At 46.8% G+C, this 23,587-nt stretch overlaps 1 protein-coding gene across 1 annotated transcript; it reads right to left on the bottom strand.

Annotated features, from left to right (window-relative positions):
* Nucleotides 1-859: 859 nt before the first annotated feature.
* Nucleotides 860-23,550, bottom strand: EMILIN3 (elastin microfibril interfacer 3). The gene is made up of 4 exons (XM_083508643.1): nucleotides 23,024-23,550; nucleotides 12,728-12,850; nucleotides 5,366-5,613; nucleotides 860-3,753 (listed from the first exon to the last, which is right to left on the bottom strand). The coding sequence occupies exons 1-4, from the start codon at nucleotides 23,221-23,223 to the stop codon at nucleotides 1,859-1,861; spliced, it is 2,466 nt and encodes an 821-aa protein (XP_083364769.1). The 5' UTR covers nucleotides 23,224-23,550; the 3' UTR covers nucleotides 860-1,858.
* Between the last annotated feature and the right edge of the window lie 37 nt (nucleotides 23,551-23,587).

The following is a 23,587-nucleotide window of genomic DNA, read 5'->3' as shown; positions in this document are numbered from 1 at the left end:
GGGTAGCATTAGGAACCCTCTGAATACTTAATGCTTTGTGTAAAGAAATACTGACGTCTTTAAAACAAAAAACAAAAACCTTTGCAGTTGAGATGGTGACAAATGAATAGCTTCACTTGAACATACTCCAGATCCAATAAGAGATCCTCACTCCCCCTCATGCCACTCACATACTGGGCTAGATGAATGACCATTGATCATTTTAAGGACATTCTCCCTTTGGTACAGGGAGATCAAGTTAAAGCAGGTTGGACCTGGCAAGCTGGTGAAATGAACCCAAATGATGGAGGCCCCTCACAATGTGCCGCTACTTATATGACCACCTGCTAGAAGGCAACGTTCTTGCCCATCCCGTAAGGGGAATATAAGAAACTGCCTTAATACTGCGTCAGATGTGCGTGCAATGATTCACAGTGCTTCTGGAGCACCGAGGGCTGCACCCAGTGCTAGTCATATGCAGAGTAGACTCACAAGAATGAATTGACCTGACTAACACATTCATTAATTTCAGTGGGGCTAATCTGAGTAGAACTTAGTTGGATACAACCGTAGGACTGCCATTGTGTGTTCAAGAGTGTCCCTGAAGAGGAACTTTGTTCAAAACAGGTTGGTCTTTTATCTTTTGACCTGCATGTCTCCCTCCTTCCTTCTCTACAATGGCAGGGAGTGACAGCATAGTGTTCCTACAGCACCATATGGAGAAGTTCATGTGCTTCCTTCTGCTAGTCTCTAGGCTTACAGGAAGCCACCTAAGGGCCAGACTTGATGGTACATTAGCTTCATATTTGTGTCCTTCAGTGCAGGTTTAATGCAATTATTTAGCACAATCCCTAGCACTATTTAGCACAATCCCTAGCACAGAGGGCCTCTGTGTGGGAGTGGGAAGGTATTAACCCTTTGTCTTCCAGTTAGGATCAAGTTTCCTGTGTCAGCAGTTTGCTCCCCTTTTGCTTCAAGGGGGGAGCATTTCCCCATTGCAGATTAGCTGGGGGATCAGGCAGAACTATGGCCTCTCCCAGGGACTGAATCCAGATCAGGTGCCCCATGCATTTATGGACACAGATATGGAGCTACCTTGGTCCTAAGCAGGTGGTGCATTCAGCCTGCCCCCCGGTTCTTTCATACAAAGCGCATTCTGCACTCACAGTGCTTGAGAACAACAACTGCCAGAAAACTGTCCTGAACTTTGTAGCAATGAATGCATTGGAGGAGAAGATAGTGAATATAGGGTGTTCTCTTCCTGGATGCACCCATGCAATACCTGTTGATTTCTGAACTGAGTGTTCCTTATGCTTGCATCAATCAACGCTGCCATGAAGAATTCCAGTCCAGTTTTTGTACACATGTATAATACGGAAGTGGGGGAAAGTCTTAGCTAAAACCAAAGTGTTTCTCATAGCTGGCAGTATTGCTTAGAATGGTCCCTGAACCAGACCTTTGCATCGAGTAGATAGATATAATGGCCAAGAACCGATTTTCTTTGCCCCAGCTCTTAAATAGCAGGTTTTTCATTATTCCCAAAGAAAATAATCCTATAGATAGGTCTGTCTCCTCTGCAGTTTCTTCCTGAACTGAACCGCATATTGGAAATGTAACCCAATGTGACCCCATCTATGGGAAGGCACTTTGCTACATACGTACAGCTGCTAAATATCCACAGAGAATACAGTAATGGCAAATGTACAGCTTAAACTGTAGCGGGAAAATGTCGTTCTTCCAGGGGCGGAATGAGATATGGGATTATAGCAGCTTTTAAGATTTAGTAACCTCCCCACCCCGCAAAAATAAAACAAGATCCTGGTATCATCACATTGGAGTCTGTATGATATAAGTTAGTTGTACTTTGGGTTTGACATAGCTAATGCTGGTTGCCTTGCAGCTTGGTTTCTAAGAGGCTGATGTCTTCAGCTAATTCCGTGACTTTTGCCTGGCAGTCCAACAAGTTATCTTTGAGTACAGTTATTTCCTGAGAGTGGGCAGCTAAGGTTGCGTTCATATGGTCCATGTAGCCCCACATACTTCCTGCGTTATTTTCCAGCTCACTTTTGATGTGGTCCAGGCTTCCCGTTACCATGCCCAGTCTGCCACACATGTCCTCCACCTGGGCCACACGGTCATCAAACTGGAGCACTTCCTTCTGCAGGCCATGAGCCACACTCTTGCAGTTGCTCAAATCACTGATGATTCTGGACTTGAGCCTTTCAAGGTCTCCTTTTAGGTTGAGGACTCGCTTGTTGCTGAACAGAAGCTGGGAGCCTTGGTTGTTGATCTTCTCTTGAATGGAGTGGACCTCATCTTCTATCTTGCACTCGCGCTCGTCCAGAGAGGAGTTGACGTGGAGCACCGTGTCCGAGTACTGAGAAACAGAATCCTTCAGCCCAGTTAAGGACTTGCTCATGGTGTTCAGGTTGATCTTCAACAGAGTGATCTCACCTTGCAAGGACTCAGCTGCTTCCTCTTCAATCCGCCTCTGGATTTCCAGGATAGTAGCATTAAGTTTCCGAAGCAGGTCAGAGTTGCTGTCCATTCTGAGCAGTAAATCCTGGTTCTTGCTTTGGCAGTCCTCAATTTCTGTGCGAAAAATCTCTACGTCTTTGGAGGTGGCCAGGCAACCCAGTGAGCATGTGCTTTCTAAGGTAGTCAGCCGACTCTGGAGTACTTCCAACTTCTCATCTGTTCCCTTTCTTATAATAGCAAGCTCCCCTTCCAAGAGGGGCATTACAGCTCCATCTATGGCCACTGTGGAGCTGACATTGTTCACATCTCCTACAATGGTTATAAATCTTTCCTCCAAGGTTCGCATTTTGTCCTCAAACAATGTCCTTGTGCCATCCAGCTCTGACCCCAACAGACCTCTCATGTTGTCCTCTACACTGGAGCAACAACTTCCCATTTCCCTCTCTGTAAAATTCAGCCTGGCTTCAAAGTCCTCAAAGCGCCCTTCAACTATGTTCCCCAAGGTAACAGTGGAAAGTTCATTGTCCAACCTGGAGTGTAGATTCTTCTGAGATTCAGAAATACTGTGCAAGCCCTTCTCTAGGATATCCATCCGTTTGGTGAGGTAGTTTAAGTTGCTACAGCAGCTTTCCACAACGGTCAGCCCTTGGATCTGGGTTTCCAGCTGGGAGATCTCCTTCTTGATTTCCAGCTCTTTTCCATCCAGGGTCTGCTGAAGACGGAGATTGGCAGCTTTCTCTTCCTCACATTGTTGCTGGACTTCCTTGATCCGGTAGTCGCATGTGCTCTGAATGTTCACCAGCTTCTTCTCAAAGCCATCCAGCAGCTCCACCCGCAAATTGCTAAGCCTACTGTCCACATATTCTTCTAGCATATCAATGGAGGTGAGAGGAGAAGGCCGGGCTGACTCCAGCAAGTGTTTGATCTGTCCATCGTGGTCCAGCACCATGCCATGCACCTCGTCCAGCAAGTTAGTCTTGGTTTTCAGTGAATCACTCATCTCAGTCACTTTGCTTAGGATCTCACCCACTGGTGGATAAGGGGAGAGGTCTGCTTTGTCTGCGGCATCCACAATCCCATCAGGAATGACTCCAAACCCCATGGTTGAATCAGGCACACTTGGGCTGTTCATCAGCGATCCAATCATCTTACTGGTGTCCTCCTGGATGGCAAGCCGCAAATGGTCCCCCAGGCCATTCACCATGTTGTGTAGGGTGTCATAGGACTGTGAGAGACGTCTGATTTCATCCTCTAGCCGATCAAGTCGGTCTCCAAACACACTAGGCATTTTTCGACCTATAAACAAGAAGAAGCAAACCTCAGTTATAATCAGGGGCACAATTTCCCTATCCGAGGGCATGTTCAAGTGGCGGCTGCCTAGACTTTCCAGTTCATCACAAATGAAGAAAGTTACTTACAAATTGCTTATAAACCTATTGAAATCAAACTGGACCCACACTTAGTGTGGAAAGCACATGTATGAATAGCTATGCTGGATCACATCAGTGGCCCATCAAGTCCAACATCCTCTTCTCACAGTGGCCAACAAGATGCTTGTGGGAAACCTGCAAGTAGCAGCTGAGCACAAGAGCACTCTCCCTCCTGCAGTTTCTAGCAACTGGCATTCAGAAGCATCACTGCCTCCAACCATGGAGCTATCATAGCTAGTAGCAAGTTTTGCACAACATCCAGACGGTGTTGTCCTCCTCAAATGCTTCTGCCTGGCTGGAATGTGTCCTTGAGCTGCAATCCTGCTTGCCTGGATGGAGGATAAAGGTAATCTGACTTCTCCATTTGAAATGTAGCCTACTGTAGAAAAATATGCACCACCTCCATCAATATGCTCACTGTCTCCAGTCGCCCAGCCCATCATTGGAATTTAGCCCCAGTAAGGTTATTATTGAGGGAATATGAACCTTGGGCTGAAAAAGGTTCCTGTGATGGCCTGGGACTCAGGGTCGGACTCGGAGCCAGAGGAGTCCCAGTCCACACCGGATCCTTGGCCTCAGGTGGCAGCTGAGCCTACTGGGGTCTGATTCTGAAGAGCCCCAGTCTGCACAGGTTCCCCTGCAACAAGCACCAGCTGGGCCGAGTCAGGGGCCTGAGCCTGCCCTGGCTCCAGGTGCAGGGATTACCTCGTTGCCTTCAGCTGGGCAATCACTTACAGCTGCTCCACTACCAGTTGGGTCAGGAGAGGCTGAGGCGGCCTCTGGGTCTAGTAACCCACCAAACTCTCCCGAGCTGCAGAGACTCAGGTCTGAGAGAAGGAGAGACCTGAGTACTCGCAGGAGGAGTGCTCGCCTTTGGGCGAGACAGGGTTGTGAGTCCCTGGGGGATCAGGACTGGCCGTTACCTGGACAGAGATAAAAGGCTGCTGGACCCTGTCCCAGGTTGTGGGAGCAACATTGTTGTTTGCCAGAACCTGCCTGTGATCCTGTATCTGACCTTGCCTGGCTTCCTGCCTCGTGTCCTGCCTTGGCCCTGTCAGACTGACTTCTCATGGAACCCTTGGATTTGGGACAGGACCTGGACCACATTACTTGGGTTACCCCCCGGCCCAGCACAGTTCCCCAGTCCTGCCAGAAAGTGACATCTGGAGAAGGATTAGGGCAGAAGGATCAGCAAGGGCCTGATTCACATTGTACAGCAGCAGGACCTTTTTCAAGCAGAACTCAATTCTGGCACCTTTCAAGTGGGTGCAATTGCCATTCTAAGAGAGCAAGAGAGGTGTTCATGGTGAGTTCCAGCACCTCTTCTAGAAAAACAGCATTGCCCTGCAGGGACCTTCTTGACGGGTGAGAAGTGTTCTTTATCTGCATCTTTAGCCCACGAGCTTCCTGAGTTAGCCATGCCATTGGATTCTGTGAATGGAACTCAACAGACAATCCTAAATGAAGCCGTGACTCACCGTAGTGGTTCTTTTTTGGTCCTGGAAATGAGTCCGCATGAATTTTGGGGTGAGGGGGAACTCTAGGACCTGGGAACATCTTCTGAGTAGGAGGCAACTTGGGACTGGGGTGCTGGGGAAGAAGCCCTGGCTGGTCAGTAGGACTGTCATGACATCCTTCTCCCATGAGGCCTGGGCAGCACCTCCACACAATCTCAGTCACTGTCTTGTAGCCAATCTTGTACCTGGGTCTGAAGAACGTGCGGTACCTGAAGGAAAGAAGGCAGAGCAAGATTAAGAGCGGTACCTCTGCGTCCCAGCTTCCATAATGTGTAGGTCAAGGAAATCTTGGTAGCACTCGCACACAATTTGCATCAGTGGTAGGTAACACATGCATAAAGTGTGCACACCTGGTAATTTATATGTATAGAGCAAATTTAGAAATAATTGCCGTAATTTGTATAGGAAAATGATATCTCTCCTCACATGGAAGTATCAGATAAGCCTGCTGGATCAGATCAAAGGCCCAGCATTATATTATGGGAAATTGTTTGTATATTAGGAGAAATTTAAACTAAAATGCTGGTGAATTTTCAGGAGGGTTTTTTTTTTAAAAGGAAAAAAATGCAACCTGATGTGGAAATGTGGAGGACTGAACTTAAGGATGGAGAAATGAGAAACTGAGATAAGCTGAAACTGATGGATGCACTCATCCCTATCTATTGCTGATCTCTTCTCAAGCCCTCTATGATTCTCTGCGGGGGAAATGTATCTGCCTCTCCACTCTAAGCCGCGCATGATATTAAATCTTAAAAGTGCTGTCTTTTAGCACTAGAGGGCAGCAGCTGCCCAGCAGTTGTATGTCCTGCCTGTACTATCACTCTTCTGATTCTTTGCCCAGGGAATATGGTAATGATAATCTTTTGCATTTATAGTGGAGAATCTCAAGACACTCTTAAGAGGTAGTATCATCTGGGATTCATAAACCAGAGGTTGGAGAAAGCAGCTTAAAGAGAAATATGTAATCCCCAGATAAAAAGATATACAGGTACATAGATATGTCTTTAAATGCAGGGATTGTGTGTGTATGTGTGTTTAATATTTTATTGATTTTGAATTATTGATTTTGTCTTTTGAACTCAAATGCACAGCTACATAGGTGCGTGCAGCTTACCCATAAAGCCTAACACATTTTACACTGCTTAGGGAAAGGAATGTGATCTACAAAGGGAGAATGAATTTTTATTATTTTGGTCACAGACCAGTTCCAGCCCACATATAATATCAAGGAAGTCATAAAACACGATAGGGATACATTTGAATTTGCAATTAGGTATAACAGGGACAATACAGATATAGCAACAGTTAAAAAATTTATAAATTAAAACTTAGTCACTAACATATAACCTGAAATTATCATTTAAGGCCTTAATCATTATGATAACACAGCTTGTTCCAAGTTTTATGGCAATTGCACAGAATCTGGCTTCCCTTAACGTGATCTCAGGATCCTTGTCCTCTACCAGGGATTTTAGACATTGAAGTTTGGATTCACTGGAGATTTACAAAGGCAGAAATGACACTTACAGTCCAATATGAAACCCCACTGAGCTCAGGCATCAGGCAACATTAATCAGCACTCCAGAGCCATTTTGGTCTTTAAGTTGCATTGACTATTCAAAAGCTGCAGGCCAGCTTTCAAGGGCCAATCTAATGATCAGAACTTAAAATTTGCAGCAGCAGCAGCAGCAAATAAATGAGTTAGGGTTGTTTGGGGTTTTAGTCCTACTCATGTACACATTTTTTTAAAAATAAAATAAAATAAAATGAAGTATTTTAAAATGCTGTGGGCATCCACAATCATGTACTGTAGTGGACATTACAGTGAAAGCATCCAAGTACATCACCTGATGAGTGTAATAACAAGCGATGAGCTTTGTCTTTGAAACAGCTATCACTGATCAAAGCAGAGCTTTTCATCTCATGTAACATGACTTCAAAACACTGTCATATTTTCCTCATGCGCTCAGCTGCCAGACCTTGAGTGATAGATCACCAGGTGTCATGACACTGCCAGAGACATCCTAAGCATGTTTGCTGAGAAGCCCCACGGCTTTCAGTGAGCGTTACCTGCCAATAAATCAGTTTAGGATCACCACATTTATGATTTATATTCATGTGAGAATCGGCCCTTGAAGATGCATAGATTGTAACATTCGTGGACCTGTGTATGCATGTTGCATATATACTGAAGGACTGGTTCTCCCGACCCAAAAAGTGCTTGTGATATATGATTGGAACCAATTACATCTGGTTCTGATATGGCAAGAACACATGGAAGTGCCACCAATCTCAGAAGTTTTTTTAGGGGGGTTGCAGCCTGAGCAGGTTTTTATCTGTGGAAGCCCCTAAACTGTGGAATTTCCTCCATCTGGTACCTTCATTATGCAGTTTTTGCTGTCAGCTGAACATGCACCTGTTTATTCAGCCCTTTGACCCCGAGAAGCATATTTTTAGGACCAACACTCTGTTGTTCAGCTTGCAAATTGTTTTAGCCGATTTTTATATTGTATCCTTACATTGTTCTAACCTGCCCTGGAACCTTAAGGCGCAAAGAGCAGGTAAGAAATCTAAAGTAATACAGTGGTACCTCGGGTTAAGTACTTAATTTGTTCTGGAGGTCCGTACTTAACCTGAAACGGTTCTTAACCTGAAGCACCACTTTAGCTAATGGGGCCTCCCGCTGCCGCCGCGCCGCCAGAGCACGATTTCTGTTCTCATCCTGAAGGAAAGTTCTTAACCTGAAGCACTATTTCTTATTTCTGGGTTAGCGGAGTCTGTAACCTGAAGCGTATGTAACCTGAAGTGTATGTAACCCGAGGTACCACTGTAATAATAATAATGTGAGTTGGTCCAATTGGTTCCAGGTTGGACACAAAACGAATCGGCTGTGCGGTTCCTTGACAAGATCCCTCGAGCCAGATTATACGGCGCTCCTTGTTGTCACACATGCATATTTCATGCTATTAAGCTAATTTTTTACATATCTGTAAGGCTAATGGTAATCCTCTAGAAAATGCTGTGGATTAGGTTGGATGTAGCCCTGATCGGATGCACAACATTTCATTCTTTTCAGGAATTAAGTGGTGCTGGTTCATGATGGAAATATGACCACTTTGTCACACACTCATAGGCATCACGGCTTGGCTTAACCCACTACATCTCAGTGCTGATTTTGTCACAAGAATTACCGCCCCGCCCCACCCCCTATCTGATTACTTTAAAAAGGGGATTATTAGACCGATTTGTGGGAGGGGTGGGATAAGGCTATTAATGGCCGCTATTCATCCAGAATCAGAGGCACCAAACCACTGTCTGAAGACAAGTCACTGGAGAACATATGAGAGAGTGCTGTTGGACCCATGTTCTGCTTTTGGGTTTCCCATACAGTGGAACCTTGGTTCCTGAACTTAATCCATTCCGGGAGTCTGTTCGATTCCTGAAACAGTTTGGGAACTAAGGCGCAGCTTCTGATTGGCTGCAGCAGCTTCCTGCAGCCAATCAGAAGCTGCGGAAGCCGGGTGTTCGGCTTCCAAAGAACATTTGAAAACCAGAACAATTACTTCCGGTTTTTGGGAGCCAGAACGTTCGAGGTTCCGCTGTATTTTTAAAAATTAGTTTTATTTATTAAATTTGGATACCGCCCTATACCCGTAGACCTCAGGGCAGTTCACAACATAAAATCACAACATAAAAAATACAGAAAATAATAAAAACAAAAAGACAACCCGAGAGACTCCTGTTCCACAGCACATTTAGAAGGGTATCAGATGTCAATCAGCCCAAGGCCTGGTTAAAGAGGAACATTTTCGCCTGGTGCACTAAGGTGTATCCTGAAGGCACCAGCTGAACCTCCCTGGGGAGAGCATTCCACCAATGGGGAGCCACTGCAGAAAAAGCCTGGTCTTGTCTTGCTGCCTTCCAGACCTCTTGTGGAAGAGGCATATGAAGAAAGCCCCCAGGCAATGATCCAGGTAGATTCATGTGGAGAGAGGTGGTCCTTGAGGTATTGCAGTCCTGAGCTGTTTAATGCTTTATAGGTCAAAACCAGCACTTTGAATTGGGCCTGGAAACTAACTGGCAGCCAGGGCAGTTGGGCCAGGACCGGTGTAATATGCTCAAACCATCTTGCACCAGTGAGCAACCTGGTTCTACACTAGCTGAAGTTTCTGAACTGTCTTCAGGGGCAGCCCTACATATAGGCATCTGTCGGCAAACAGGTTTGTTGGCTTAATAGACAGCCCTTCCACCTGATCCAGCAGGGCCCTTCTTATGTAATGTTCCTATGATAACTGTTTGCGGTGATGTGCTTAGGACTGGATGAGTCGTTGTTATTTTTCCGGTGAGCCACTGGACATTGGAAGAGGCTCCTTCTCTGGCAGCCCTCTTTTGGGAAGCTGCCACAGAACTCCAGGCTGTACCAGAACCTGCCGTAAATGTCTGTTTGTTCTCTCTGTCATTGATTGAGATGAGTGGGATTGGAGAATGCAGGCCTTTACAGATTATGGCTCCCTGCAGAAGCCTCCAAGTTACAGCGGTAGTTTAAAAAAGAAAACAGCTCTGGTGCGCATAAACCCGCTTGGAAATCTTGCTGAGTCCAGAGAAAGCTGCCCAGCTGAGCCACTGTCAACAACAACATTGGCGCGAGCCATCGGCTTGGCTCTCTGCAGACATCTGGGCCACTGCCCACCTCTCTCTCTTTCTCTTGGCAGGGAGTCAGGCTTGTAAAGAGAGCAGAACCTTTTGCGGGTTAAAGGGGGAAGGCAGTTGGCATAGAGGTGCCTCGGCCGTGCCATGTTGCCCTTAAGTGCTGCTTTCACTTAGAAAGGAGGCTGCTTCTTTTCAGGAAAAAAAAGTCCTTTCAAAGTGCAAAAAACTCCACTCCACATGTCAGCAACAGGAAGTATTTATTGCAGCTGGATAAACAGTTACCAGTGGCCCTGGTGGCTGGAAAAAGCTACATCTCTTTCTCAGTCTTCCAAGCTATGTAGAAAGTTCAACTGGCAGGACTCGCTTGGTTCGAAAAAACATCCTTTTAAAAAATGCCCTGTGCTTGTTATGAAAGGGTGGAGATGGTGGTGCAGTGGCGTAGCGTGGGGGGTGCAGGGGGGGCCGGCCGCACCGGGTGCAACATCTGGGGGTTAGGGTTAGGGGGCGCAAATCCACGGGTTAGGGGCGCAAATCCATGGGTTAGGGGGCGCAAATTACTTGCCTTGCCCCGGGTGCTGACAACCCATGCTACGCCACTGTGGTGGTGCCATGGTAGTAGGACTTTGGGGCAGGAGCCCAGGCTCCCACTCAGGAGAATGAGCAAGAGAGCTCAATGCAGCAAGGCTGGCTTGAAGTAAGTGAACACGTTCCCTTTTAGAGAGACTCACTTCTCTGTAAGACTCCAGAGTCTAAAATTACCTAACTGGTCAGGGTGGAAAGACTGCCATTTCCTTCTTCAGTGGCTTAATTCATTGGATGTATTGTAGACAAACTTCTACCCCCAAAAGGTGGGATATAAATAACAGTAATTATTATAATAATAGCCAAATGGTTAGGAAGCATGCCATATGCACATATAACTGCCCAACCAGAGGTGGCACCGATGGGTAACTAGAAGTGTTTAACTTGGCTTGGATCTGCTTTTCTCAATCAGCTCCCTCCATCTTTAACACAACCAGGCAAAAACTATCTTGTCCCAAACTCTCCCTAAGAAAAAAAGGCAAAGGACCCCTGACAGTTAAGTCCAGTTAGGAACGACTCTGGGTTGCGGCGCTCATCTTGCTTTACTGGCCGAGGGAGCCAACGTTTGTCACAGACAGTTTTTCCGGGTCATGTGGCCAGCATGACTAAGCCACTTCTAGCGAAACCAGAAAAGCCGTTTACCTTCCCGCCGGAGCTGTACCTATTTATCTACTTGCACTTTTTGGCGTGCTTTCGAACTCCTAGGTTGGCAGGAGCTGGGACTGAGCAATGGGAGCTCACCCCGTCATGGGGATTCGAACTGACAACCTTCTGATCAGCAAGCCCTAGGCTCAGTGGTTTAGACCACAGTGCCACCCAAATCCCACAAACTCTCCCTAGACACTTTGAAAGCCATTTGGAGCTTGGTAAGTCCCTATCAGAGCTTTGCATGTTTTACCCCTATCTCAGTCCTGCTAATGAAATGCATCTGTTAGAAGCATGGCCTTAAACAAATTTGCTTGGAAGTACCATAAGTCCCACCAAGTTCCAAGGGACTTATTCCCAAGCAAGTGTGTATAGGATTGCAGCCTTAAATATGCAGCACTGAGTTGATACATTCACGTTCATTGCTCTGTTTGCCATTCCTTTGTCTGGGAATATACAATCGGGAAGTGCCTTTCTGCATATGGAAGACATTGCTTGCTCATTGAAGGACTGTATTCCACCTGATGATAAAAATGGTGAAGCTAACTCCTAAGATGTTCTCCTAACTGTGTTTTCTCTTGCGCAAGCACAAGAACTGCTATTGAACCCACCTCTGATAGCACTGCCTGAACTCTCTTGTGCAAGTGTTTGTGGAATGGTGCTGACGGCTATTTTCCTTCCACTCATGGTGCTTTGGACCTACTCCACAGCATGCGAAGGATTTATGCTATATTTGGGTGAACTTCCAAGAAATACACGGTCATGCTGAGCTGTTTTTGGACTCTTGGCTAGCATGGGCCTTTTGCTGGAAACAGGCAAGCATAAGAAGCCTTCCAAGTTTTAAGCTTGCGCGATACAAGAGCACTTCTGTCACTTAAATATATGACATGGGAAATCAAAACTCCCAATGGGAGCATGGGAAGCTGCTGCCTGGTTTGCCCTAAATAAAGCATCACATACCACAAGCAGCAAGTGTCAGCTGTCTGTCTCTGTTCAATGGTTTTCCATTGCAAGATCTAAAGTCACTCAATCAATCTTGTCAGCTACAATGAGCATGGCGCATAGGCAGTTCTTAAGCACTGAATGATGAGAATTCCACTCCCAAGGTCCCCCAAGTCCACCCTTAGCAATTAGTTTACTAGATTTAACTTCTGTGACATCATAGCAGCTAAACCAATGGTGCCTAGAAAGGTTACATGTGGCACATTTGCTCAACAGGGCCCCCTTGTGGCAGCAAAGAAACAATGGCCAGACAGGCAGAGAACATAAGGGGAGGAGATTTGATAGGAAAATGGAAAAAAAATGTTCATGCGTGTCGGACATCTGCTGCTACTTATTATGACGTTTAATCCACAGGAGTTGCTATGGAGGCAACCGCTTCCTCTGACCATGTCAGAAGATGCTAATAGTCCTCTGTGCTACAACTGCAACCCAACGTTTACTTACAGGACTTTCCCAGGACACTTGGGTCCCCAGCTGCACTTGTGATATTCGGCTTTCACGTAGCTCTCTGCTCCATCCTGAAGGGTGCAAGTTACATTCCTCTGCACCACATATGCACAGTAGCTCCTGCATTTGAAACAAAGCAAGATTTGGTCAAACATCTGGTTGCTGGATCTGGTTCCCAAACCCCTTCCAAAAACTCCAGGCCAGGCATTGCCTGCAATTGCCCACTTATTTGCCGGGGTGATCTCTCCTGGGGTGAAATAGCTAAAGGGCTCTCTGGGAATAACCAGTTCACTGATGCCATACCACTAACTCAAAGAAAGGGAAGAGGATGGGTGATATTCAACTAACTTTTACTCAGAGGGGACCAACTGAAATCAATGAGCATGACTAAATTAGGTCCAATAATTTATCGTCTATAGACTTAGCTGACTACCACACCACGGAAAAAAGAAATAATGTTTGTTCTTCTTATTGGCTGAGTTGCATTGAAAGTCACACCCAGCTGCAGAAGCATGGGGCTAAATCATCTTTTGGCTTTTTAAGGTTCTATGCTTAAGCAATCAAAGGTAGGATAGATTCTGCATGAAAGGTCACAGTGAGGGAAGACTGCAGGTGTATAGTGCTGGACAGATGGAGACTTGAGACAGGATTTCAAACCAGCGTTCTTGGATGCAAACAGAAAACATATGGGATATGATGAGAAATTCAGGATGCGGTGAGTAAAAGATGGCAAAACTGCAAAGGAGGATTAAGGACACAGGGCTGTAGCAGATGGTACTATGAGAGGAGAAAGAATTCAGGGATAAAGGGGAAAGATGGGGATAGTAGGTCCCTGTGACATGGCAGATGGGAAGAGATGAAGCTCAGGATGCTGAGAGTGGAGATATTATTCAGAGGAAGGTGTAAGATCTCACTGGAAATGTCAAATGTAGTAGTTTTGTTTCTAGTAGGCAATGATGTAAGAATAAGGGACAAGTCTCCTGTTTGAGATCTCATCATTTGAAAGGAAATGCTAATACAGTCCTTATCAGACCTGATACATAGTGCATCTGACACCTGAGGATTTGAAATACAGGAAATCTGAAATGTGAGGGTTTGACATACAATGTTATCTTCTGAAATCCATTGCAATCCTAGTTAGGAATACTGGAGCAACCGCTGTAACAATTTGCCAGTGGAATGCCATGTGTTTGCAATTTGATAATAACGAAACTCAGTTTAAAAAGAAAAAAGGAAAGGAAAATTGGCATGCATAGCAAAGGACAAGGGAAAAAAATCCTGAACATCTCTTCGGCATTAGAAAGTGCTGCAAATCTTTAGTGGATTTATTGGGGAATATTGAGTGCGGGAAGTTAGCTAAAAGTTTATATATATAAAAATGCCAGCGGGGTTCATCCACTGTTGCCAAAATAGATGGGCCTTTTATGAGATCCACTAAGGCAGTTCTTACACACTTATACAAACCTGCATCCACCAAACGGAAAAAATATACTCCCAAATCCAAAGTCCACACAATAGATTTGAACTTAGAGGTTGAACTCTTAAGATACCCATATAAAATGAGTCTGGGTGAGATTTTCCCCTCCTGACATTTTTTCCAACTCTAGTCCATTTAAAATTGGTCCTAGCATTTCTTACAAAAGTGTAAGTTACAGGCTTCACCAAAGAAATGTGGTGGGCTTCATATAATGACGCCATTGCAAAGAAAGATGCCCACTATGAGTGGGATAGTGGAGGCTGCTGTACTGGGGACAAAAGGATGCTGATTGAAGACAGGAAAAGAATGGAACAAGGGCACCCCCATCTCCATTAAGAGTCTTACTGTTTAGGGTTTCAGCAAACCGGCTATTCCCTTCTGCAGGATAAACATTGTACAGTGGTACTTCGGGTTACAGACACTTCAGGTTACAGACGTTTCAGGTTACAGACTCCACTAACCCAGAAACAGTACCTTGGGTTAAGAATTTTGCTTCAGGATGAGAACAGAAATTTTCCTCCGGTGGTGTGGCGGCAGCGGGAGGCCCCATTAGCTAAAGTGGTACTTCAGGTTAAGAACAGTTTCAGGTTAAGAACAGACCTCCAGAACGAATTAAGTTCTTAACCCGAGGTACCACTGTATTCTATTCACTCCAATTTTCTGCTTCCCCCCACCCCACAACAGACATCAACAAAATTGACTGCATTTTCACCATACATTTGGAGCAAATGGCTTCCCCCACAGAATCCAGGGAACCCAAGTGTGTTAACTGTAGCTGCGTTAGGGCTAAACTGCTGTCCCTGGGAATCCTTCGGAGAAGTCATGTGCTTAAAATGTGCTTTAAGCCACTGTGGTTACTGAACATGCTCAGTCCTCATTGAGCTAGTTTGGGGAGAAAGATTTTGCTCCGTGTGTGTGTGTGGAGAGAAAGAGAGAGAGAGAGTGTGTGTTTGGATTTTCTTAACTCCTGCAAACCTTGGGGTTTCTTAACACTGTCAATACTGTCTGCTTTCTCCTCAGTGATCTTATTGTGGCTCCGTGTGTGTCAGCGCTCACCACCTGAGCTTGCTGTTAGAGGGAGTGATAGAATAGACAGATGGAACGAACAATCTCCACATCTGCTGACTGCCACAATGAAGGCTCACTCGTGCTTTTTATCTCTCCACAAATCAACTCATTACACTGCAAGTATAAAAGTTTCCAAGGAGAGAGAGAGAGAGAGAAGGTCAGGTTCTCATGCTGCATACACTGACTGAGCCTGGACTTTTCATTTTATGTAGTCCAAGCACTTTTCAGCTGAAACAGCAGCTCATCAGACTGGAGGGAGAATGAGAGCGAATGAGCACATGCCTTGAGTGGCTAGGCTCAACAGGTGACAAATAGCTCCAGTCAACTATACAATCCACAGCCAGGCTCAAAGGGAGCATCTTTGTCTTCCCCACCCACGGGAAAGATGGGACACTGAGTAGAAGACGACACGATGGGGATGGTTACAGGATGCAGCAGGGCACTCAGGGGCCCTTTTAGTGTGGGTGTGCATACCAGGCATGAATGCCCCAAAACAAAACACAAATACCATCTGTCGAGAAGGAAGAGTGTGTCGATGCATTCCACTTCACACAAGGGATGGCTGGAGCTGGGATCACTTGCATCTTAAAGGAGAAAATGCCAAAATGTGCATGGGCAGCACATGTGCTATTTTTATTTAGTTATTTAGTTATCCCTATAATGTATAAGCTGCCACGTACAGTGTAATAAAAACAAACCAATTTACAATTGCATCCATGTCCAAGTACACTCCAGATGCAGCTGGAAAACAGCTCCCATCACAACCCAGCCAGATGGGCAGGGTATTAATAGAAATTATTATACATTATTATGGCTATTAGCCATGCTGGCTTGAGCTGATAGGAGCTGGAATCCAGTAACTTCTGGGGTGTCCCAGGATCCCCATCCCAGCTGTAGGAAGTAGCCCTTAGTTATGGCAGGCAGCAGATAAGACCTCATGTGTCCCAGGGTAAAAGAAGACTTTCAGGGAACACAAGAGCAGCTCTGTCTTGATCAGACCACTGGTCACCAACAGAATTCTTCCCCAAAGCCCCCAAGCAGTGCAGAAAGACAGGAGCCCACCTCCACTGTCTTACCTCACTCCAACCAAAGTGACTGGTATTATTTGCTAAGAACATAAGGAGAGACTGGCAGATCAGACCAAAGACCTGCCTAGTCCGGCATGCCTAAGAGATGCTCACAAGCAGGACATGAACCATCCCAAGGCACTTTGCTGCCTGGAACAAAGATATCATACATTCTGTTCCACATACAAAAACGGATCAGACTGCTCGGGCTGCACCTGAGATCAGCAGGTTAGTTTAAGGGGTTCAAGTTAGGGCAGGTTAGGTGGCATACACAGTCTGCCCTGTCACAGAAATTACATTTTTCAAAATTAAGTATGTTATAGTACAGTAGCATCCTGCACCAGTTTATGTAGTTTGCCATATAAGTGGTAAGGGTCATGCTGGACTCACTATGATTCCCTCATAGGTAAAAGAGCAGTGCAGACCCAGGGACTGGCTGGGCACATGATGGTTCAGCAGACCAGTTACAGCTGACCCCTATGAAAGCCCCATGCACACACACACACACACAGAGAGAGAGAGAGAGAGAGAGAGAGAGAGAGAGAGAGAGAGTGCCTATAGTCCACCAGAGCATGTAGACAGGGCTGGAAAATATCAGGTTTTCAACATCATGAAAAGAAAGGAGCACTGGTCTCGGTCCTGGTCCCACAAAGCACCGGCGTGAAGCCCCCTTGTTGGCACCCAAGGCAGGGGTGGAGGAAGGGGGTGCGGTGGGTGCAGGCCACCCTGGGTGTCACCGCTGAGGGGCAGGGTGATAAAATACCAGGTGGCACTCACCGCAGGGCCTGCAGCACTCCTGAGCCATGCGTCTCTCCTGGGAGAGGCGCAGTGGCTTGGGGGTGTGCAGGCTCCACACTGCCCAAACGGCCTGCCTGCTACCTCTCCCCCAGCTGTAGGGCGGCTGAGTGGGAGGAGGCAGGCAGACTCCTGAGGCCCAGTGGTGTGACCTGCCCCTATGGGCAGCTCACCCTGTCCTCACCCCACCCCTATGGGCAGCCTGCCCTGCCCCTGGGCGCGCTGCCCCAGGCACCCAAGTGGCTTCCTCTGCCACTGACCGAGCATGCATTGGGCAGAGGAAGGAGCATTGACCCCTGCCCCATGAGGCACCAGGGTGAAGCCCCCGCCACTCCCCCCACCGCCTGTACCCAATATACTGCCAGGTCAAGACACCATTGCGGTCCAGCCCTCAAACCAGTGGTGGATGATGTAGTGATACATTGCCCAGGCTTACATGTAGACAGTGGGCTTTCAGTGCAGGCTGTTCCTTCCACATGGCATGAAAGGTATGGCCAGTTTGCCCACCTCACATCCTTCACATGTTCCTTCATTTCACTCCCGCTCTTCTAACATGAGATATATAAGTAATTGAACTGAGGAGTGGAGACCAAAGAGTAGGAGAACTCCACACTCCACAATGTTAAGTTCTCAGAGATGCAAAAGAAAGTAGTGGCAACCTTCAGTATGCCAGGGGTCTGAAGCTAAACCAGGCTTGAAAGTTATGCTAGGTAAAGCTGGATTTGTTGACCTGGGTAAATTATGCAAATCAAGTCCATTTGCATATATTTGCTTCATAACTTTAAGCTTCTTTAAATCATGGCATGCAAGGTATGGCCAGTTTGCCTACCTCACATCCTTCTACACAGCTCCTTGAGAGCTTCTTGGTTTTTCTAAACCCCACAGTGGGAATGCCGAATACACACACAACCCCTGATTGTGCTGTATGCTGCACCATGGTGAATCCAGCCCTGGGGTGAATGTATTCCTTAAAGCACCATGCATGCTGATGGTGTAACAACAAACCACGTAATCAACAGCAGTACACTTGGATATGCTAGGAGCCGTACTCCATCAACAATTGGAGGACCCTGCCCTGGGTCTATGACCTCAGTGAGTTGCTGATGGTCAGAGCAAATAATACTGGCATATATAGACCACGGATGTGTAACACACCTACAAATGTCCAGTCCCCTTGCAACAATATCCTATTCTTCTACCTCAAGAAGAGCTCTGCTCTTTGTCCTCCACTTGACTAATGGACATCAAATTTCATCCAACTTGGCCCTGCTTTCTCCTTGTTGGTACTGCTACTTTGACTGTGTATATTACATTGTATAGGAAGGGGAGAGTCGGGTAAGGTGAGCACACAAAGCTCATATCATTCATTGGCCTGTCTGGCCATTTTGTCTGCTTTGATGGTTTCTGCAAAGGTCAGCTTCTCCTCAGTTGTGGCTGGGGATAGCCAGCTGTTTCTTTTCTTATAGAAAGTCATGCTTACTTGAAACCATGGACTTAATATTCCAATCCTTTGCACACTTACTGCAATGAGACTTACTTCCACAAAAGCATGCTTGGGATTGTTGCAGTCTAAGTGTGACACTTTTTGTGGCGAGACACTCTGAGCCTTTAGGAGGTTAGCTGTTACAGCAGGAGACAAGATGTGACGCTTACCAGCAGACTTGATGTACAGCTGGAAATGGAATATTGTATGAACACAAGAATAATATTATGATAGTTGGGTAGGACAGAGGGAGGGCATGGATTCCAGTGGACACCCTCATGCAGTTCCCAGCCCTACCCACGGCTTACACGCCTACAGTCTGCTCATATCCCATCTATGAGTATATTGTCTGCTGCAGTTTGAAATACAATGTAAACTTCTCAGTGTTGAAAGGATCAGGGAGGAAGTCATGGTGTCGTGGTCCAGGGTCACAAGAGGTTGAAGGTGTGTTTCCATATCTGCAGCGCGGTTCCTGTCTCCAGCATCATAGAGCCATTTAATAAAAATTAATGGGGAGCCTTTTAGCCACGATATGCTCTGGACCTAAGTAGTCAGGAACACTGAAAACACAAGGTGCTTCTGTTTCAAGAGAACGGTGGGCAAGTCCTGTTATGCATAATGGAACTTCAAGGAAAGCACAGCTTAAGTCATTCTGAAAGATTTGAGAGCACTCCAAATTATTTGCCCACATATGTGCACAGAAAATAGTAGATCTAGTTGAAAAGCAACACATGGAGATCTGAACCCATTGTTGCAATGCATCCCCAATTATTATTGTTGTATACTTGTAAAATGATGATATGATCAGGGCTTTTTCTTTTTCAGCCGGAACTTGCCAGAACTCAGTTCCAGCACCTCTCAGGTGGGTGCCATTGCCATTATAAGAGAACAAGGGAGGTGTTCATGGTGAGTTCCAGCACCACTTTTTCTATAAAAATAGCAGTGAGTATAATCTTAGGCTGTATACTCTCAGAAGGGGTGTGGCTGTTGACCGTCATGAATGGACCCTGCATTTCCGAATTTGCCGCTACACCACTGGGAGGAAGTGCGCTCTCAGTGACCACTACTGCAGTCTAATGGACAGACTCAAAATCAGAAGTCTCGGGGGTGAAATCTCATTCCTGTTATTATCAAACCCCAGCAGTGAGATGGGCCACTCCAAAGGCATACTCCCTCTCTCATCCACCCCCCGCCACCCACACATAACAACCCCCACAACCTCCATCCATCCATGCTCAAGACTTAAGAAAAGCTCTGCTGCATCAGACCTATGTCAGCATCCCATTTCCCACAGTGCCCAAGCAGATACTTCCAGGAAACCCACAGCTTCCTCCCCCCCCCAACCCTTGCAGTTGCCAGCAGCAACTGGTGTCCATTGACATGCTGCCTCTGCACACGGGTATTCATTGATTAGCCTATCCTCCATGGCTTTCTCTAATCCCCCTTTAAGCCATATAAGCTACCACCATATCTCAGGGCAGGAAATTCCATAAATTAATTCTGTGCAGTTTGCCTAACTTGGTGAATGCCTTGCCATTGGGTGACCCCACATTCTATGTACTATGGGGGAGGGAGGGAGGGAGGGAGGGAGGGGAGAGGAAGAGAGGAAGGCAAGAAGCAGCCCTCTTCCAAACCACAATTTCATATCCTTCAAAGAACTTACTGTCCGGCCTCTTAGGCAAGTCCATACCTCTCAGCCTCCATCCCAGGATGCTCATTGGACATTTAAGGAGGGCAAGGGATTATCCCCTGACTCCATTTCAGACCCTTTGTGACTATGGGTCAGAACTACCAGCACTTCTGCCAAGCTTTCTACACAATGAGCAGCAATTGTTATAAATTATTACATGGACTTACATGCCAGCGATAATGTACAGTGCCTTTTTTGTCTGTAGAAAGCCCCAGGTTCAGTTCCTAGCATTGCCAGGTTTCTGTCTGAAACCTGGGAGTAGCACCGTTGCAATAATACTGAGCAAATGGACTGATGGTCAGCATAAGGCAGCTTTCTGTGAGCACACACCTGGCAGCCTCGGGATGCGATGGGATCTCCTTTGCCAGAGATACTTAAGTAGAAGCTGGATGTCCACCTGTCAGGGATGTTGAGGTCACATCCACGCCATACATTTAGAGATCATTTAAAGCACATGACTCCCCCAGAAAGATTCATAGGATCTGTAGTCTGTTAAGAGTGCTGCTGGGAATTATAGTTCTCTGTAGGGGAAGGTCAATCTACAGTTCCCAAGATTCTTAGTGAGAAACCATGTGCTTTAAATGTATGTTGGGGATGTGACCTTTGCACACTGCATCACAGATCCTAAATGATCTGGAGGCTAAATGATCTCCAAAGTCTCTTCCAGGCTGATGATTCTGTGAAACCCCTTTGATTTGCTTTAAAAAAAAAAGCATGCGTGCGACTGTCCTGTCCAGATATAGATAATGCTGCTGAAGTTACTGTGTGGCATAAAAAGCAACAGCAGCAAATGCTCCCAAAATAAACGGCCACTTGCAATTTAATCTTGACTATATCTACCAGTAGGTTATTAAGCTAGGCTGGAAATCTCTCCCCACTCCTTGTTCCTTCTGATTCCACTCAGCCCTGAAAGTGCTCCCAGTTCCCCATTAAATGAGAAGCATAATGTTGTACCTCACATAGTTGCAAGGAGGAAAACAACAAAGTTTTGAAGCACTTTCCAGTTTAAAATGGCCAAATCAGTGATAAATATGAACAACTGAATTGAACTGGTCCTCCATCTATGACTTCACTCAGCTAACCTTATAGTAACTGTAAGGCCAGAATCACCAACCTTTGGGGCACTGCAAACCAGAGAAATAGTTGTGGGTGCCACAAATACACTGAAACCAAGCACAACCGATTCTATTTGCTATGCTATAATGCTGCTTTCATGCCTTATTTCATCAGGAGACGGAGTGGCAGAAGGGGACCGACCCCATGAGCACCAGGGAAAGCTCTCAGGGCACATGGGTGCCCATGGGCACCACGTTGGTGACTTCTGCTTAAACAATCAATGAGACCTTCCTTCAGGACTAGAGCTGAGTGCACACTATACGTTTAAAGCACATTTGAAACACGTTTTTCCCCTTCCAAGAATTCTGAGCACTGTAAAGGGGGGGGGGGCGCCAGGAAACAAATGCATTCTTCCCTTGTTCTTGTTCCCATATCTAAAAAAGTAAGTCCAATTCAGGGTTTGCTGCTCCCCTGGATTTGACCGCCTGGATCCCCTCCGCCTTTGGCAGAGAGATTTGATCCCGGCTAAATGCCCCCTCCAACGCGCTCGCTCCTCCTCCAGCACAGTGCAAACTTTGCCCGGCTCCACCCAGCTAGGAGATGAATTCAGACCGAGGAATTCTGAGAGAGAGAGAGAGGTCCTTAGCCAGTCAGGCAAAAGGTTACGGGGCAGCGCTGGCTGGAGAAACCATCCTTCCCCACCTGCGGCTTGCAGTTAGACGCCAAAGTGCTCGGCCCGGTGTTTTCACGGCGTCCAGACGGAAAATCTCCCTTTGCTGCCGGTATGTGTGCGAGAGAGGAAGAGAAAAACCATCGGCGATGGATGCATGGGTGGAAGGGCGCGGCCGGGGAGAGAGAAACATCTCCTTCTGTCCTGCAATCTGCATCCTTTTCTTTGCAAAAGAAGCTCTCCTGCGCAGAAAGCAAAGCAGTGCAAAGCACACTCTCCAGAAAAGGGGCACCCTCCCCGCCATTCAATGCAGTATCTCCCCGCCGACCCACCCCTTCTCTGAGCATTCCAGAATGCTAAAATCCATATGAATTTTTGGCAGATCCGCTTTTCGTGGAAGGAAGAATGGAAAGGGGTGTGTGAGGGAGAGGGGGAAAGGCAACGGTATATACGCGACTGACCAGAAGAAAAAAGCATTTCGATCGAGTCTTTACACCCAGAGGCAGAAACAACCAACTTCCATCATTTGTCCCACATCGCTGTGCCTTAAAGTGGGGAGTGGGAGGTCGTATCCAACTAAGTTAGAGCAAATCTACTGAAATTAATAGGTCTATATTAGTCATGCCCATTATTTTCAGTGCTCTACTCTCAGTAAGGCTAACGTTGGACATATCTCATGATATCTATTTAAATAGGCATGCATATGTCTGTTTCTATCTAGCTATGCGCACATCTGTGCATACGCGCCCAGACGTATATCCCTCCAAGGAATTGCCCCGTGGGTGAAACTGCCACAAACCGGGTGCAATTGGCCAGTAATGCCACTGTGCTAGGAACGTCCCTCGGATGAAGAGACCCTCGCCATCCTTTCTCCCCACCCGGGTCTTTTTTGAGAAGAAGAAAGGAGAGAGGAACGGAAGGAAGGAGGGAGAGAGCGCGAGGAAGCTCGGTGAGCCGAAGGAGCGAGGAAGGAGGCGCAGCGCTTACTTGTGCTTCCCCATGGGCTTTCCCGGCGTGAGCTGGGGGCTCGATCCTGAGGTGTAGAGGTTGTATCGGTTGCCGTAAGGGATGGGCACGGGGTGGCGATAATAGGTCCCTTTGGCATCGGCGAGGCCAAGCAGGGCGCACAGCAGCGAGATGGACGCGCCAGAGAAAGCTCCCGCCGAGAATCGCCTTGCCCTGTTCATGTTCTCCCGGGAGAGCGAGGGAGATGCGCGGCTCCGACGAACTCTTCCCCTTTTCCCCCCTCACCGAGGATCCGCCGAAGGAGGTTTGGCTGGAGCCAGTTTGCTCTTCGCTTTCCAAAGTGGGGAAAAACCTGGAGGAGGTGGGGGAACCCTACAGGGGAGAAGATGAGCTGCGCTTTGCTCCTTTACGCAAAGTTCTTCATCCAGTTTTCTAAGGCGCGCGGGGAAAAGATCCTCTCCCCAAACCTAGACTGGCCAAGCGAAGGCGAGGATCTCCGTCCGCTGTTGCTGGAGCTCCGCGCTCGCCAGCCAAGTCTCTCTTTTTGTACCTTTCCTCGCTCTTCGGCTCGCTCTAGTTCAGCCC

Source organism: Podarcis liolepis (genome assembly GCF_965112155.1).
Source record: "Podarcis liolepis genome assembly, chromosome: 6".
NCBI lineage: Eukaryota > Metazoa > Chordata > Lepidosauria > Squamata > Lacertidae > Podarcis > Podarcis liolepis.
The sequence above is the reverse complement of the archived record's forward strand: the minus strand, read 5'-3'. Positions and strand labels throughout refer to the sequence as shown.